At 42.4% G+C, this 19,131-nt stretch overlaps 1 protein-coding gene across 22 annotated transcripts in view; it reads right to left on the reverse strand.

The window, feature by feature from the left end:
• The window catches only part of caska (calcium/calmodulin-dependent serine protein kinase a), a 253,409-nt gene that overhangs the window by 42,250 nt on the left and 192,028 nt on the right, over positions 1-19,131 (reverse strand). For 14 of the 22 annotated variants that reach the window (XM_030428183.1, XM_030428178.1, XM_030428182.1 and 11 more), the window contains one exon: positions 9,163-9,243. In XM_030428183.1, coding sequence (XP_030284043.1) covers positions 9,163-9,243 — 81 coding nt within the window. Of the gene's footprint in view, positions 1-9,162; positions 9,244-12,304; positions 12,353-19,131 lie in introns of all 22 variants that reach the window. The other 8 variants (XM_030428180.1, XM_030428163.1, XM_030428165.1 and 5 more) reach the window with 1 other exon arrangement.

A 19,131-nucleotide genomic window follows, 5' to 3' on the forward strand; every position in this document is an offset into this window, starting at 1 on the left:
AATGTCTGGACATTTTTCGCAGTCCATCTTTCGAAGTTTCAACAGGTCTTTCTGCTAAGCCGTTGGAGGCGGGGTGATAGGGGGCAGTGCAGACATGATGGATCCCGTTTTTCTCATTAAACTCTTTGAAGACCTCACTGATGAAAGTCGGCCCATTGTCTGTCACAATCATGTCGGGCAGTCCATGTAAAGCAAATATGCCCCTGAGTGTCTCTGTAGTAACTGGGGCTGTAATATTTGACATGATATGGGCCTCCAGTCCCTTAGAATGCGCGTCCACCATCACCAAGAACATCTTACCCATAAAGGGACCAGCAAAATCTATGTGTAGCCTGGACCATGGATGGCCTGGCCACTGCCATGGATGGAGTGGTGCTGGTGCTGGCATCTTTTGATTGCTTTGACATTGTGAACACGCCTTTACCTGGTCTTCCAAGGCCCGGTCCATCCCAGGCCACCACACAAATGACCTGGCCAGGCTCTTCATTCGGGATACCCCAGGGTGGGCATCATGTGGCTCCTCCATCACCTGTGCCCGCCCTGCAGGAGGAACAATCACTCTGGAGCCCCAGAGGAGAAAGCCATCAAGCACACTCAACTCCAGTTTGTGCTTGACATAAGGCTTGCATCCCTCCTGCTCTACCGTTACAGGCCATCCCTGCATCACCCATCTCTTAACCTGAGATAACACTGGATCTCTCTCTGTCCACATTTTGATCTGTTTTGCTGTCACAGGAGCCTTTGATAGTCTGTCCAATAGAAAAACAGTCTCTGGGGGCAGGCTAGTGTGGCTTGGTGTGTCAGGGAGAGGCAGAAGGCTGAAAGCGTCAGCATTTACATTTTCACTACCGGCCTTATACTCTATGCGATACTGATATACTCATAGGGTTAATGCCCAGCGCTGTATTCTTGCTGAAGCCAGGGGAGGGATGCCTTTTGACTTACTAAACAGACCCATTAGTGGCTTATGGTCTGTAAAGATGGAAAAAGGGCGACCAAACGGGTATTGATGCAAATGTTTCACTGCAAAAACCACAGCTAGTCCTTCTTTCTCTAACTGGGAATACCCTTTTTCTGCTGCAGTGAGAGTACGTGACACATACTTGATAGGCCTTTCACTCCCATCCTCCATACAATGTGCAAGCACCTACCCCACGCCATAAGGGGATGCGTCACCTGACAGGATAACCTCCTTGTTGGGGTCAAAATGCACCAGCAGTCTTTCTGAGTGTAACAGTCTCTTAACATGCTGGAAAGCTTCCTCCTGAACCTGCTGCCACTTCCATGAACTGTCTTTGTGCAGGAGCTGGTAGAGTGGGGCGAGTACAGTAGAGAGGTCCGGTAAGAACTTCCCGTAGTAGTTCACTAAGCCCAGGAATGACCTGAGCTCTGCTACGTTCTTTGGATTTGGGGCCTCCTTTATCGCCCTCACTTTCTCTTCCAGCGGAGACAGACCCTGAGCTAAAATCCTGTGACCCAGGTATGTGACAATTGGAACTTGAAACACGCACTTACTGCGCTTCAGACGCAGGCCAGCATCTGACATTCTCTTTAACACCTGGTCGAGATTTTGCAAATGCTCCTCCTCTGTTCTACCTGTGACCAAAATATCGTCCAGGTAGACAGCAACATAGGGAATGTTTTGAAGTAGATTATCCATGGTGCGCTGGAAAATAGCTGGACTGGAAGCGACACCAAACACCAAACGGTTGTACTTGAATAGCCCCTTATGTGTGTTAACAGTTACATATTGTTTAGATTCTTCCTCCAGCAGCAGCTGCTGGTACGCATGACTCATATCCAGCTTCGTGAATGTTTTTCCACCTGCTAACATGGTAAACAGGTCCTCCACCCGAGGCAGGGGATAGGTGTTGAGCTGTGAGGCCTGATTAATTGTCAATTTATAGTCTCCACATATGCGTACTCCCCCATCTTCCTTTACCACTGGCACTATTGGGGCTGCCCAGTCAGAGAACTCAACAGGCTGAATCACCCCTGCCTGCTGCAGCCTCTCTAACTCCGCCTCCACCTTAGCTCTCATAGCATAAGGCACTGTGCGTGGTTTGAAGAAGCGTGGCTGTGCTTTGGGGTTCACACACAATTTCACATATGTGCCATGGAGGGTGCCAAGCTCATCTTTAAACGCATCTGCATATTTAGCCAGAATGTCTCTTACGACTGTGATGTTTTTAATTTCCCCCCAGATTTTCTCCCAATTCAAGCGAATTTTCTGTAGGAGATCACGACCCAACAAACTAGGCCCCTCCCTCTCGACCACCAGCAGTGTCGCTGGAGCCTTCTGTCCATGATACTCAATGTCCACATCTATAGCACCAGCCAGTGGAATGCACTTCCCCTTATATGTTCTCAGTCTTTAATTAGGCTCTTTAAGTGCAGGCGCACCTTCTGAGCTCAATAACTTGTGGAACGTGACTTGACTAATCACTGAAACTGAGGCTCCAATGTCCACTTCCATTTTCAGTTCATTTCCGTTTACCTTCAGCGCTGTATAGATGGGCTCAGCCCAGGGCTGGCTGATGACATTGAACATGTTGAATGAACACTGCTCCTCAGGCTCCTAACTCTGCATGTGATTAGGGCTGGGCGGTATGACCTTAAATTCATATCACGGTATAAATTGAATCCCTTCGCGGTAACGGTATACTGTATATCACGGTATATATCTAAGTGTAAAAATTATAACATAAGTGTTTCTGAATGGGTTTTGAAGTCCCTTAGCAAGGCTAAGTTGATTTTAAAAAACAACAACAAAAAAAGCAAAGATATAATGTAATTTTTAGAGCACTTATTGTGCAGAAGAAGATAAGTAAGAACAGAAGTAAGGATAGTACCTCAGAGGTACAACATTTTTCAATAATACAAAAATAAAGTGGATATTGTAAACACTACTTCAAGTAAGAGAGGTTTTCTATAAGGCAAATGGCAAAAACAGTGAAAAGGTTCTGTAATCCAAAATAGTGCAAAAGTTACCAAACACAAAAATAAAAAAGATATTCTTAATAACACTACTTCAAGTACACAGACCAGGCTTTTGTTCTGGTGTGCAAAAGTGTCACTGAACATGAAACACTGAATCAAGCTGCAAACACTGAACTTTGTTTGGCAACAATAAGGGTTTTTTCTGTAATCCAAAACTACAAAAGTTACCAAACAAATTTTCCACATCTTAAAGAACACAAAAATAAAATTCTAAATAACACTACTTCAAGTAAACAGAACAGGCTTTTGTTCAGTAGTGCAAGTGTCACTGAACAATATATTTTTTAAGAGAGAAACACTTACAGTACACTTAGCATCTTTTCAGTAAAAAAAACAACAACAAAACAACAAAAAGCAGCATATTTCAAATTAAACTCACAAGCTGCAAACACAAACACTGAACTTTAGTGTTTACTCCAGTCTCCAGTTCACTTGCTTCCCAAGTTCACATCCTCTTATGGGTTGTTAGCCAGGAACACAAGCTTGTCCACAGTCTCTGGCATGTGACAATGTTGCCACCAGTGGTAAATGCCCTCTCTGATGGGGCACCGGTGGCAGGAATGCAAAGATATTTCTTTGCAAGGTTTGCCAACCTTGGAAAATTTGTCTGGTGCAGCCTCCACCACTCTAATGGGTTAGCTTCTCCATTAACCTCCACTGACTGCAGGTAGCTTTTTATCTCAACTTCAATGGCATCTCTGTCAGAGAGAGCAGCTGGATAAGTGGATGCTTTTTTGAAAAAACTGCCCAGACTTTGTTTCACCTTCTTAGCCTCTCTCTCCACAGCTCCACCAGCAGCTGCAGTGCTTGTTCGTGGGGGTGACTCTGTGGCAGGTACAGCTTCAGCTTGCATCACAAGCAGTGCTTGAATTTCTGCTGCTGCTCTGGTCTTGCTGTAGTCCTTTCTGTCTTCAGCTATGTATGAGTCTTTAAAGCGTGGATCAGCAAAGGAGGCCATGTCCAGCAGGTCATTGGTAGCAGGGTCAGAGTACTTATCATTAAGATACTGGAGGATGGCTGTCTTCATGTGTTTTGTCAGGTCTGTGTCATCCTCAGAGTGAGCAAGAACTGTATTGTTCAGCAGATGAAGTACAGGTTTGAGGTATGACAAACTGACGTACTCCTCCCCAGACAGTGCATCGGCGAACTCCATTAGAGGGCTGAGGGTCTTGTTCAGATTCCCAAACATCAATGTCCTGCCAAACAGGTACCAGATGTCTGGTCTTTTTATCTGCTTTCAGGACCTCTGATATGGCCTTCTCCTGTTCAAGAACCCGCTGTATCATCTGTTGTCGTGACCCCCACCTTGTTGGTGTTTCAGTGATGAGCCTGTGAGGAGGCAGATGTAGGACAGCCTGGACAGCAGACAATTCTTTTCCATGTGTATGAAAAAGCACTCACGATCCTTTTTACACACGCCAACTGCTTGCTCCACACGAGGATCTTTCACACTACTATTACTTTAGTTTATTCCACAGAGCATCAGACATCTCTTCCAACAAAACATAAAATTGCTATACAGTTATCTGATAACAGATTAAATAAATGAATCTTTATCAGTATCCATATTATCAGGGTATATGTACCGGTAATTCCATTTCTTTAAACATCTCTAAAAGCAGGTACAAAGAATTGTCCTGTAATTAAGTAATGTGAATCACCCTAGGAGGCTGATAAACACACACACGCACACACACACACGTTTTGGAAATGCAAATTATAATGTATAATGTTTTTACACTTTTAACTTACCAATGGCGAGATGCAGCCTGTGCCCGAAGTACTGCAGTCTTCTCCAGTCATTCAGCGGCACTGCCTTCACCACATTTGTGCCGTTGTCGGTGGTAATACACACTTGGGATTCTTCCCTGAGGCCCCATGACTCCAGCGCGTCCTTTATCCTTCTGCTATTGCCTCACCCGTATGGTCATCAGGGAAATACGAAGTCTGCAAGCACCTGCTGGCCACTTTCCACTCATCAGTAATGTAATGAATCGTGAGGCTGATATAAGGCTCCATGGTGCAACTCGACCACAAGTCCGTAGTAGTTGTGTAGTGTTATAATTCACGGAGGTCATTCTCAACTCTCTCTCGGAGCTGGCCATACAGTTTGGGCATTTCTTTCTCTGTAAAATACTTGCGGCTTGGAGGTTCGTATCGTGGATCAATGGTTTTAATCATGTCTTTAAACCCGCTGCGCTCCACTGTTTGGAAAGGGACCATATCTTTGCACAAGTGTGTTGTGATGGCTCTTGTTATGTCATTCCATCGCTTGCTCTTTCTGTCATACGGAATACTCTTGGAAAAAGCTTCCGCAATGGAGGGCTGCTGTTGGGTAGCGGGCGAAACGTTTTTGTTTCCCCCTGTGTTGGCAGGTGATTGAGCCGAGCGCAGCCTCTGGCTCTCTGCATACTCGAGCACATGCTTTGACTTCAGATGGGAAAACAAATTGCTCGTGTTACCTTTGTTGGCGGTCACAGTTACTCCACACATCTTGCAAATAACTTTTTTCTGCTCCACATCCGACTTTTTAAAGCCAAACCATGTCCAAATCACTGACGTGGCACCGTTTTTTTTTTACCAGCTCCTCCTTCTCCGCTGTCTCTGTGCTTGCAGCCATTTTCACTCTGAGGCAGGTGCGATGACGTCATCGACGGTAGGACGGTACTGCGCAAATCTCTACCGTGGGCCAAATTTTCTACCTTCTACTGCAAATACCGTGTATACCGCGCAGCCCTACATGTGATGTGTGCTCATCTTGGGCTTTACTTTTCTCCATTCCTTTTTCTGTTTAGCTCCCCGGCACTTTTTAGCAATGTGCCCCTTTTTCTGACAATTATGACAGAATGAGTCCTTAAATTCACAGTCATTTGCAAAGTGAGCTCCCCCACATCGGTAACACTCCACAGACTTTAATGGCTTGTCTCTTTTCTCTTTGGACACAAGATGCACGGCACCTGGCTGCACTCCTCCGTTAGCACTTTGAATGTCTTTAGTGTTGTTTGCTGCTGTCTCTATAGCTTGAGCGATCTCCAGCGCCCTCTTGAAGGATAGTGTGGCTTCTCCCAACAACCGGCGCTGCATGCCGTCGTTATTAATCCCACAGACTAACCTGTCCCGCAGCATGTCCTCCAACACCGCTCCGAACTCACAGTGCTCAGATAATGAGCAAGCTTTGGGGGGGGGCCCAGCTTGCAAAAGGTTGAGAACCCCTGGCCTATGTTATTCATGGTGGGCGTGGTGGTGCCGTCCATTTTGATGCTTCGCCAAAAAGCATCAAGTCCTTATAACTTCAACGTACAATTTAACCATCAACATCAAATTTATCACACTTGTAGAGGGTGTTGCCCTACAAATACATCTATGCATAAATATTGCGTCATATCCATAGCGCCACTCACTGGACACATGAAGTCATCCGATTTGCATTAATTTGCTGTTTGTTTTCTCCACATCATACACTACAATTAGACATGCAAAGTAACATCTGAGCGCACCCTCCGACGGCAGCCCAGCCCTATGTGTGGATTGAGGATCTGATTATCATTGCTTACAGCTTTAATGTTTATTCTTCTCCCTTTTGAAGGCACATTTTTTGACCTGAACATACCCCACTACTCACAAAACTGGCAATATACGTGGCATCTGGTGAAAATTGCGATACTGCAATTTCATTGGGTGTGGGTGTGGCAAGCGCCCCCTGGAATCACACGTTTCACACTTCACAAACATTACTGAAATTCCATATCCATATGTATCATGGCCACACAAACAAAAAACGTCATAGGACCCATACACTCATTCCAACAGGAGGAATTTTGACGCCATTTTGACCCTTTTCCATGTCTCGTACTTTAACGAACTCCTCCTACAGATTTAACACCACAGGCTTCACATTCAGTCAGTCTCATCCTCAGACCTTGAAGATGAAAAGATATCAAAAGCTTTCGCCTACGTCATACCTGGTGGGTGCGATCCATTTTGATGCTTCGCCATAAAACACAAAGTCCTTATAACTTCAACAAACATCATCCGATTTACATGACATTTGTTGTTTTTTTTCTACACCTCATACACTACACTTACATTCATATTTATCAGACGCTTTTGTCCAAAGCGACTTACAAACATTTATACACAGATGGTGGTGGCTACCATGCAAGGTGCCAACCAGCACATCAGGAGCAGTTTATCAATTCAGTATCTTGCCCAAGGACATTTCGATGTGGGAAAGGCTAACTGAACCAGCGACCTTCCAATAACAAGACACTGGCTCTACCCCTGAGCCACAGCTGCCCCCGCATCCGAGAGGCAGCGTGTAGAAGTATTTTAGGTTCAACTACAGATGACACAATTACAAATAAATGTAAGGGTGTTTGCTGATACAAAACTGAGAACACACCTGCCAGAAACAAGTGGAATGTCAAATGTACAAACTCGCCTGCATAATATGTAAAGGCACAATTGAGAGGCCCTCTTCTTGTAACACTTGTTATGTATGTTATGTAACTGTAATAATGTTTTACATTTGACTCAAAAGTGAGTTGTCCTGAACCCCCGAAAATATTGCCTTACTTAAGGATAACACCAAGGTACATTATTATGACAGTACTATTTTCCAGTGAAGCCACAAAGAGATCAAGGACCAGTCCTGTTAGACTTCATTTTCATGTCAGACCACTAAAGAGCTTGAGGATTTTACATCGCCACATGTTTCTGTTTTCTACCGTATTTTAAGGTACTCCCCCTTTTCCACAGGTGTCTCTGGTCTGTAGCCCTTCTGACTGTCTCAGAAGCCCTTGAGTGGCACTTTAACAAACCAGTTCCAACTTCAGAAGACACCAATCAAATCTCCACAAAGGGAACATCTGTCAGTCTGCCAGCGTCATGCAAACACTCACACATGCACACACGTACTTACACATGCACGCACGTACTTACACATGCACGCACGTACTTACACATGCACGCACACAGTCAAGGAAGGAGAGCAGAAGATCAGAGAGGCAGAGACATAAAGGCGATGGCAGCATCTCTAACTTCCACGTCAAACTACATCACACACAAAACAAACTTCAAGTTCCATGACAAAGAGGAAGTTAAAAACTGTGTGTGTGTGTGTGTGTGTGTGTGTGTGTGTGTGTGAGAGAGAGAGACTGCCCCTAATGACGACAGGGTTAAAGGGTTAACTAATCCTTCCATGCCTGGGGTGGACGAATTAAGTGTTATTTGCCAATGAATAGAAATGGAAACTACTCTTAAAACCATTCATGGATTCTTTGCTGTTTCTGTACAGAAGCAACAAACCAGATCAAAGACGTTCATTTGTGAGCTTCAGAGGATTTTTTTTTTTCTTTTAACCTTTGGACAGAGCTGAACCCAAGCTAGCTTTTCCCCTCTGATTCAAGTAATTTCCACAGGTATGTGTCTTTTGTGAAATATTTAATATTTTGGGAATACAATTATTTGCTTTCTTGTTGGTTCGAAGGAAAAGATTGATATCACTCTTATATATCTGCTGGTTGAAGATTAAGCTTCAGTCAGCAGCCAGTTTGACTTAGCAGGTGCATAGTAACCTCACAGTGACGACAACACTTGCTGCCTCTATCAAAGATTGAAAACCACCAACAGTTTTCTGTTCAAATAAGCAAACGAGGTACATGTCTCAGAGAGCTTAAGTGGTGCTGATAGGTTTGATAATTTGTTACCGCTGGACAGAGCTAGACTGGCTCTTTCCCCAATTCAAGTCTTTATGCTACACTAAGCTAATTGCCTCTTGGCTTGACCAGACAATAGAGTTCTTATTATTACTATTATCTTCTCAACTCAATCTCAGAAAGAGACAAATAATCATCTTTAACTAAATGTTTAAAAATGTAATTTTTTTCTGACTAAAAAACATTCAAATCCACTAAAACACTCAGAAACAAAACACAGAATCACATATTTTGTGTTGTGTATATTTTTGTGTTGCGTGCACTTTGCTTTAACTTGAACTTGTTGGAATGTAGCACACAATGCCCCCCCATGTCAGTTTATGCTTTTGTAGCACTGTGAGGGAGCCAGGCCTCTGACCCAACACAGCACATCGCATCAGACACGCCTTACTGACCTCCATCTACACCTCCCTTCCTGTCTCACTTCACAGTCTGAGGAACTCACCATGAAATGTGGCTGGGTTAGTATCCGTCTGAGTTCTTTAGCTTCGTGGTTCTCTGGGTAGCAGGAGATTTCTTCCAGTACCTGAAGGTGAAGGGAGATAAAAAGCATCATAAAAGTTTCTTCTTAAGCCACATGAGCTCTTCTTCTTCACACCCAAATCACACATACATACACATTCATACCTTTGCACCCTACTGTACCTGCTGCAGCTCAGAAGGCGTGTGGAGAGGGACCTAACAACCTTACAGTCCCCCTAAAACTTCCCCTGACACCGCCTCCAACATCTCTACAGCCAATGTGAGACCAACTGGATGCCACTCAGTGAGTCAAGGAACCCGGTCAAGGCTTTGCCCCTCCTCCTGCCCTTTTGACGTGACTTTGTTTGATGTCAGCTTCAGTTATGTTGCGCCTGACTGGTGAATGTGGCATTGTAGAGGTGAGGCCTCTTAGAGGGTGTATGAGTACTACTGAAACCTGCATTGTGAAGTTATGATGCACTCTCTTCTTTAAGTTAGCCTGTCAGTCAGACAGGTGTGCTCTATACGAGTGTGTGTACATGTAGGTGTTCACCACCTCTAAACTCTAATCATCAAATTCAGCCTACTTGTTATGCTCAAGAGCGCTCACTGGCATATCCAAGGCATATACTACAACCACAAGCTTGTACTGAATGCTGAAAAGAGAGAATGGGCCTATGGTCTATAGCATTTAGGTGTTTAGGGCGTGTCCAAGACCAGTTTTCCTAGTCAATGGTGTATTCAGTATTTAGACTCTGTATTAGTCATGGGTGTGTTTTGGGTGGAACATAAATCAACAACTCTGTTTGATTGGATATGAAAATACACTGATATGAAACTGAGGAGGAGGAGCAGTGCTGCTGTGAGTCCCTCTGTATGTGCATAATTCTCAGTCTGTGGATCAGGCAGGACAGGCCATCCTGATCAATAGCTGGTGGGATGAGAGGGGAGAAATACGTCCTTAACGAGGAAAACAATAATGACAATACCTGCATTCCTTTCAACAGAAACGATAAGTGTGGATAGGCACGAGGAACAGCTGAATAAACCTTACTGATTATTTAAAATTCCTGATTTGCTGACAGGATCAGGTAGTATTTCATGTTAGTTTGGTTGATTCAATGTGCCATGATATTTGTTACAGTACATTACTAAGTTCATGGAATGTTTATATTAACTGAGAGCAGCATCTCAAATCCTAAAGCCAGAGTGTAGGCATGGTGTGAGTAGGCCGGCGCATCATAAAACTGTCTGGGCGTAAAAATTACAGCTTTGTTGGTCTGATGCTAGCAATGACACTTTCACTTTGCACCACCTTGCACCGAGCGTACGATAGAGCCCTATGCGTTTTATTTCTCAAGAATACATGATTACAATTCGAACTTCCTTGTGATCCAGACATGTAATGCTACTGGTATAGAAAGGGTCTAGTCTTATAGTACATGGGACTTTGGCTAGAAAGCAGTCTCACCTCTAAACAGCACGTGGAACAACTGGCACAGAGATTCAGTACGGGAGATATATAATCCTCATCACTGTCTACTACAGTAGCCTGGTGTTCACAAGCAATAAGAAAACCATTTTTTTTATGTGTATGTATACAGGTCTCCTGCAGAAGCTGGCTTAGTACATCACCTCCCTTCTCACATTTGAAACCTGTTTATCTGTTTAACTAAGGTGTGCTTAACCCTAGTTTCCCCTCAGGTAAATACCTAACTTGGGAAGACTGCCTATATATATACACATGCTCTATGCTCCATGCTCTAATGTGAAGCATGGAGGCAAAAACAAATGAAGGCAGCAGGCTAGCAGCACTACCTCAGACTGTGCCTTCACCATTAATACGCCATCTAGGATTGATGATGATATGTATGATTACTTAAAACTATTTTATGAAAAGGTCAGTCATGATCCAGGTGGGAAAAATCTGACCTTTTTGTGTAAACTTTGCCTGCCGGATTTCAAGAGGCAACTCCGTACATCAACAACGTCAGCAGCGAACCTGAAACGGCACATTGAACTGAAGCACCTGGCAAGGTCTGTGCGAGTGAATGAAAAATGAAAAGACACGGCAACAGCGAGCCAAAACAGATCATCTACAACCCAAATCACATTAACGGTGTACAGTAGTCGCTCCGCTGTCTTCATCTCCCAGCCGCAGCTGGACCACCTGGTTTTGCAGTACATTGTGGGAGAGCTGCAGTTTCAGTGTTAAAACTGATAGAACAATTGCTGTCTGTGGTTCTATATGGGCTGTGGCAATAATTTTGAAAAACAATAGCTCGCAGCAACATATTGAGAAAAAAAAAGAATCTCTATAATCACCACGATTGATTGTTCAAGTTACAGTATGTATATTTTTGAGACAGCAGATTTAGTCACATTTTTAGATGGCTCATAATAAATTCAGTTTTGATGCAACTTCATGAATGTCTTTTGAGTGACAGCCCCTGCTACTGGTGGAGTGTTAGTGCAGGTGGTTATTGTAACCCTTTTCCCTATCTCTCTTTAAGGTTACCAGATAAAGGTGATAGTAAGAGCAGCCAGATCTGGAACACCTGGTCTCAGTGCTCTGGGCGATATAAAAGTCTGGCCTCTGACTGGGCTGGGGCTCTCTTTTCTTCCATTGCCTGCAACGTTTCTTGTTTTGTTTAAACTATTGTTTTGCTCCACCTACACCTACATCCAAGCATATCTCCACTGATCCACATTTATAACACTGATCCCACTGACATAGACAACATATTTAACTGTTTATTGTTTAGTTTTCTAATGTAAATTATGCTAAATTACTGTTCATTTTGAACTCTGTGTCCTTTTACCATTGTTTGTCATGGCCTAAAAGCCAGGTTAACAAAGTAGTTTATGTTCCTCTCATTCCATCACAGAAAAATGAGAGCTGTTGAAATCATTGTAACTGAAGACTGCCATGTTATACATACTCTTACTACATGTGTATGTAAACTTTTGACCACAGCTGTATTTAGAACAATAGCTATTATGAATAAGCATTTGTATATTGGCTTGACTTTAAATCACCCTTCCAAATCCAAACCCCCTCCAACTCTGCTCTACTCATTAGCACTGTAAACATGGCACTGGTGTATTGAGGTCTTGAGGCTTACATATTCCAGATGTTTCAAAGCGCGACTTGCTTCATCTTGGGAGGAACTCTTAAGTAAAGGAAGACACAGGAGAATGGTTATACAAGCTGCTGACTGTCCTTTTTAGAGAGCTCACCTGTGAAGGTTGAGTGATGACAGAGTTCAGGGGAAAGTGAAATGCCGCCCCTGCTATTAATCAAAGCCAGCCTGTCTGAATGGGCTGTGGATTAGGGCAGTTTGTTAGATTAGCATCTACAGTCAAAGCAGGCATCTTCACTCCCAAGAAAAGTGTGTCCAATACTCAGAGAGCATATTGAGAAAGTTTTGAGGTAGAAAGTGTATTAGAGCAGTTAGAAATAAACGTTGAAGTTTGAAGCACCTTAACAATGCTCTGCTGAGTCAGAAACCCAAAGGGTCCACTGGAAGCTGCAGTCCGATTGGTTAAAAGCATTTCAGTGTCAGCCAAAGTGAATCAGTACAGACAGAGGTAAAGAAGAGGAGGAGGTGGGTGTAGTCTCTTAAGGCACAACAGAGGTGAAATGAAGGAGGTTCATTTGAGGTGAAACTGTACTGAAGAAGTCCCAGCCTAGTATTGCTCTAGTATCTCAGAATTACCTGTACTTAAAGTTTCCTTCGACTTACAACAAGAAAAGCGAACACCCTGAAAGGCTGTATGACAGAGTTGGTTAATGGTAACACTTTTGAGACTTGTTTTTTGTTTTGATTCTAGGATTAAAACCACTTACACCTGAGAACAAAAACAATAGCATCTTAGCCTCTTTTAGTTTTTCACATTGATAATGTGGTGAAATATATGAAATACTCAAACACAGTATTTCCTCCTTTTTCTTGTAATAGCAACTAAAGTTGAATTTGTTTGTGGAGATCACAAGTGGCAATATCACAAAACAACAAATGTTTTCACGAGATAACGTGATAAATAGTCACGAGCCAACAACTTTAAAAGAGTGGACCATGACATACACACACTGCTCTGTTGGTTGGGTTTGGAGTTTCAAGGCAAACCATATTAACTTTTTAACTAATGAACTTTGAACTAATGTCAGCTGCATGTTTTACTGATTGATTGATTTGATATTAATATATTTACATTATGGCTACTGTAGGTAGAAGGTGTAACTGTAATATTATTATGTTGTGCTTGTTTCCAAACCGACTTTTTTAAAGTGAGACACTTGTGAGAAATAGCTGGCTAGAGTGTTAGTTCTGCCATGTATATAAGTCTGTGACAGATATAATAACAGTGTAAGTAGCTAAAAATGCTTTAATCATCCATCCTGTGTAGAGTCAGGAGAGAATGAAACAACAGGCTTACATACAGTGATCAACTCAAAACAGATGTGTTACTGTCCAGTAGGCTCCAACCTCTCACTGGCCTTAGGAAAAGAAACTACCCACACTGGTGGTTGTTGAATGGTACAAGCTAATAAAGGATGCACATTATTTAGTCAGATTGAAGTTCAGTCTGATACATTGATCAACAATTGGCACTTGGCAGGACACCATTTATGCATGCTGGCACGAAACTGCTGATCTAAAAACAACTAGACTTAAAGTAATAAGAGGCAACAACCTTTTGTTATCTCATAATAACAAGTTAATCTATGTCATTATCTCGGGATGACAAAGGTTGCTTAAACCAAAAAATATATAAAAGTTAACGAAGACTGGTATTTCTTTGAACTACATGATCGATTCATTGCTCCGACTCGTGGTAATGTTAGCAATGTTGACTTGACTGGGGTGTTGGAATAATTGGAAAAATGAGTTCCTGATGGTAAAGCATTATATAGTAGAAAAAGCTATAAAAGTGTTGTTGAAACAATCTCAGCAATTAAAACAACATATAATTTTTGTTGCATTCATGTTATTACCACAATAACGGATAAAAAAGCTAATAAAAAAGTCCGAAGAATGACTTTCCAGAATGTGTCTTCATTTGTCCCATCATCTGCAGCTGGAAACTCCAAAAAGTTGAAGACAAAGCTGTAGTCCGTTCATTCCTGGAGCAGGTATGATTAGATTACTTCCCTACATATAAAAGACTGAAAACATTTTTTTATTCCTGTGTTTTTCACTTTAAGAAGTTTAGACTGACTAGGACAAACTTTCTGGTCTGACATGATTACAGTAAGGCCCTGGTTTGCTTATAAGAGTGTAGTGTGTTTCTGTTGCTGAGGTGTCTGTAGGGCCTAATACAACACACAGAAAATTTAAAAAGTCTGTTGTACTCCCCCACAGCCAGACAGTGTCGCATCTGTTGTGGCTCCACTCTTGATCCATCAATACTGATTTAAGTAGGAAAACGTCAACCAGACTCTATAAGCACACATGAACCTCTTGAACATGGTCTACCAGAGCTGTGTTAATTAGCTAGGTCTCTTTGACATACACCAAAGCCACGTAAAATAGAGCTCGGCTCCTCTAAAAGGCTTTCTCTGTCCTAAAAGTGCTAGGATTTTAGATGTCAGCCCTCACCCCTCAAACTTTTTAATTGTTCCCTCAACCAAGCACACAGCATAAAACACAACAACATTATGTGTAGCCGCCTGTATGCATAGGGCACACAGACACATTCACAATACACACCACTGCTCGTGAAGCACCAGCTACAATGAGAGTTAAACAAACCAACCCAAAGCAAGAGCGTGTGTGAGAACTCAACATAGCCAGGGTCAGACTATTGAGATCATAATGTAGCTCTCTGTAACAGAAATGCTGTTAGAGCACTGTTGGGGTGTGTGTTCGCTTCATCCAGCAGCATCTAATGAGGAGATCGGGTGTCAAGACAAGAAGGTCTGGACACTGGTTTCACATGTTTGTGTGGGCTTCCTCGAGGTGGTATCGCTGCACCCCAGAGACATCAAAGTGAACAGTGATAGACCCGCTTCATATTTGGTACTAACATCCATTCTGAGCGATTTGATCACAAGTGGACAGCTGTAAGTACAGATGTGAATGCCTGTGATATGCATTTCAGATCAGTCAAGAGGTGGTCTGGGCTACATGTGACCATTTTATTTACACATGCGCACATGTGTCCTGGGTCACAATGAAGGACCTTCTACTGACATCCTCTGTGACACAAGGCATTAAATGCAATACAGTAAGATGCTGTTCGTTTGTGGCAGCATCGTTGTACCAGCCTGTCTGCTTCTGTGTCTGAAGTGCCTCTTACCTGTCTAAATGTAACAGCTGTTTGAACACACTGTTTCACCTGATTTCATCTTTCAAATTTCATTTATGAGACAAGACAACATTTAATTGATGGTCAACATGATGAATTTACAGTATACAGTAAACATTAACCAATATAGGCTACTCCTTTGTCACCAGTGAATAAAGTCCAGACTAAAAGACTCCCTGAAAAAATAATTGCTCAATTATGGAGTTAGGAGTAGGGGTGGGCGATATAAATCGTTTGCGATAATATCGTCATTGTTGTTTGACGAGGTGCAAATTTCCATTATCGAGTATTTAAATTACTTCACCAAAAATATTGAAATGCACCCGGAAACTCCTCACATCCACTTAATACACGGTGCAGCATCGTTCTCTGCAGCATGGCAGGATTCAGTCACACACTAGTGGGCCTACGTGATCACATGACCTCTCGCTAGCATCCTCCTTGCAACAGTTTAGCAGCGCCTTGTGATGGCAGAGAGAAAATGCAGGCGCCTCCAGTCCCTGAAGCTACCAGTACTTCAGATGATTGTTGTGTCCGCTTGTTAGCTAGCGCCAAGCTAGGAACGGTCGCTACTTTCAAATTAAAAGCCCCCCGCTCAGAACCCAGTTCTAAACTCCGATGGGGTAAAATGTAACGCTCTTATTTTGAAGACAAATTCATTGTCACCGTTCACAGCCGAACTTCGAGCTTCACGTCACGTCACATGTTTACACCAACCCCAGAGGTGGCTTTTGGAAAAGGAGGAATATTTTAGAATGACAGGGCAGCACATTGCCGCCCTAACCTTGGAGCAAATGTGCCGCCTTTTCTATCTAAAAAGGGCTGTGGACAGACTGGTGTTTTTGGCTCATAATCTGAAGTAGCCTAATCAGTGAACCGTTAGCCTAGAATGTTATTTGTTCAAAGCTCTGCAAAGTTTCTGGCATGTGTCCATAGCTGTAATCAGGGTTTTCCCTGCCATTATATGGCTTAGGCGCGGCACCCAAGCATTTTTGCCTCCCGCCTAAGCAGGGTTCTCCCGAGACGGTGGAACAGTGGTGCTGCACTGCTATACCGCTAGTTCAGCACTGCTGTACTCCGCGCGTGACGGTGACGGCGATGAGCGTCTGTCCGTCCCCCGGCTGAGGGAGTTGATAACTGGCCGTCCGTCCGTGTCCCCCCCGGACTGACGTTGACGAGGCTGACTGACCTTTAGTCTGTCATAGCCTCACGAGAATGGAACAACATCCCAACATGTATCAGAGATCTAAACATGTATCGGTCCTTTAGTTCCAATCTGAAACAGTGGTTTATTGATAATATGACCTGCCAGCACTGAACCTGATCCCCCTGCTGTTGCCTTCTTGTGTCAGTGTGTCCGTGATTTTGTCCTGCTTGCTTAGGTCGTCCATGTAGTTCGTTCTTATGTGCTGTTTTTTTTGTTTTTTTGTTTTTTTTGGTTTCGTTAGTTTTTTTTTGGTTTGTTTGTTTTGTTTTGTTTTTGTTTGTTTATGACTGACAGACATGCATGTTGTTGTTTACTTTTTTGTTTTTGTTTTTATGCAATGTTGCTGTATGTTGTCCTGCATGTACTGTCTGCTCTGGTGGGCTACTGCCTGTATGTGATGCGCATGCCTCTCTGTATTTACCTTTATTTGAATTTGTCTGATACTGACTGTTGTTTGTCCTGCATGCTTTATGTATTTTATGCCGTGAACTATTGAATACTTACAGGTTATGTGGTTATGATTAATGTTTTATCAGAAAGTGTTGTTCTTATCTTAGTTAATGTGTTGTTTTTTTAAACCCTTCTTGTTATTTGCCTTTTAGGGAGCCTATTGTTACATCTGGCCAGGGACTGCAGATGAAAACTAGCCTTCTGGCTAAATCTGGTATATTTACAGAAATGTTTATTAATATGCACTGTCCCTGTCAAATAAAATATAAATTTTAAAAAATAATAATAATAACAAATCTCTATATTTTTGTACAATATTTGAGAAAACCCTTAGTGAAGCTTTTTAGCAAATGTCTTTTTTGGATTTTTTTGTTGTTGTTGTACAATCCTGGATGGAACTTGAAATTAGTCATTTGTTTAATAAGGCCATAAGATAGACTTGATGATGCCCAATAATCCTCAAAATATGCATAGAGTACTTTGTTACAAATGCTACTGTTTTTATTTTATCATATGCTCTTGTTTGTCTGCACTGCAGCACAGCTGAATGTTTACAGAATTCAATATTCCTACATTGTAGTTCAGTTATCGAGTTCAAAAGTACAAAAATGGAGAGTCTTTCTTTTACTTGTACTTGAATGCTAAAGTTTAAAGAAAATAAACAAGTGTTTTCCTTCAAGTTGAAATCTGTTCAACTTTTCACACCGCTGAGCACTCGAAAAAAAGAGTTTTTGAGAGCCCTCAGCACTAAAAACACGTTTGGTGGACACAAGCCCTAACTCAGACAATTCCAATCACATTCTAAAGGATATCGACTAATTATCGTTATCGCCAAAATCCCCCAAAATATCGAGATGTTGTTTTTTGCCCATATCGCCCACCCCTAGTCAGGAGATGAGATTAGATTATAAACTTTGTGAAATACTTTCTACAACACATTCTTAACTATTTGGGCCTTCTTGTAAATTCAGCAATGCCATACATGATATTTCATTTTGTTTACAAGATATTTCTAACTTTGAGCAAAGGTTGTTTTTGTTTGGCCCGTATCAAATTGCATATAGAAGGAAAATGAAATTTGATGGAAAATGGTCACTCGAGTCGCAAGTTAATGCCAGGTGTGAACTGATGAGCTTGAAACTGTCCACTTGAGATTGATCACTCAGGACAGATGTCAATATCAGGTCTGGATTCCATAAACGTAAAAGCCAATAAAGATGTGCATCAAATCTAAATTCTTTATAATTGCCAGCAGGGGCAACTACTGGATTCAAAAAGAAGTGTATGCTTATAATAAATTGACCCTGCCTCTTACTTAATACATGACCTAAGTAAAAAGTTTCCCAATGAGTTTATAGTCTCATGAGCAAGGATGTGGCTACCTTGACAAGTTGCTACCATGGTATGTGCTTGGGTTCTCAGTCAGATCCAATTAGGATACAGGTGTAGTGATGCGTATCCGTCCTGTCATTGACATATGGTCACTTCTGGCTCCAAATAATCGGATTGCAACAGCTCTTATACCATACTTGAGGCTTTTGAGGCTTCTGAACAGTAGTCGCAAACCAATAGGTAATAACACACTGGCTCTGTTGTATAACACAGCTACCTCCACAACAAACCTACTGCTTGCTACGGCCTCCTCTCGCTATCACAGTGAATAAAAGAAGACGGGGGCAGGCCTACCTTGACATTGTTCCTTTAAATCACAAAGTAAATGAAAGAATGCAAGAGCTGCTGTAGTGCCATCACCGTGTTAAATGGAACATTGAAATAATAGGCCAGGAGCCAGGTCCACCCCTCAGGATGTTTTTTGCTACCTTTTTTTTCACTATTATTTCCTGTTATCCCACATTGGGCCATCACAAGTTGATAACCTCCACCCCCAACTCGGGGCCGTTTGGACTCAGGGGCCAAAAAACCCAATTTTTGGAAAAAGCGTCCAGTGAAATGATGTAATATTTGTTCAGCGGCAGCTTGTCC

This window comes from Sparus aurata, chromosome 9, assembly GCF_900880675.1.
Source record: "Sparus aurata chromosome 9, fSpaAur1.1, whole genome shotgun sequence".
In the NCBI taxonomy this organism is placed as follows: domain Eukaryota; kingdom Metazoa; phylum Chordata; class Actinopteri; order Spariformes; family Sparidae; genus Sparus; species Sparus aurata.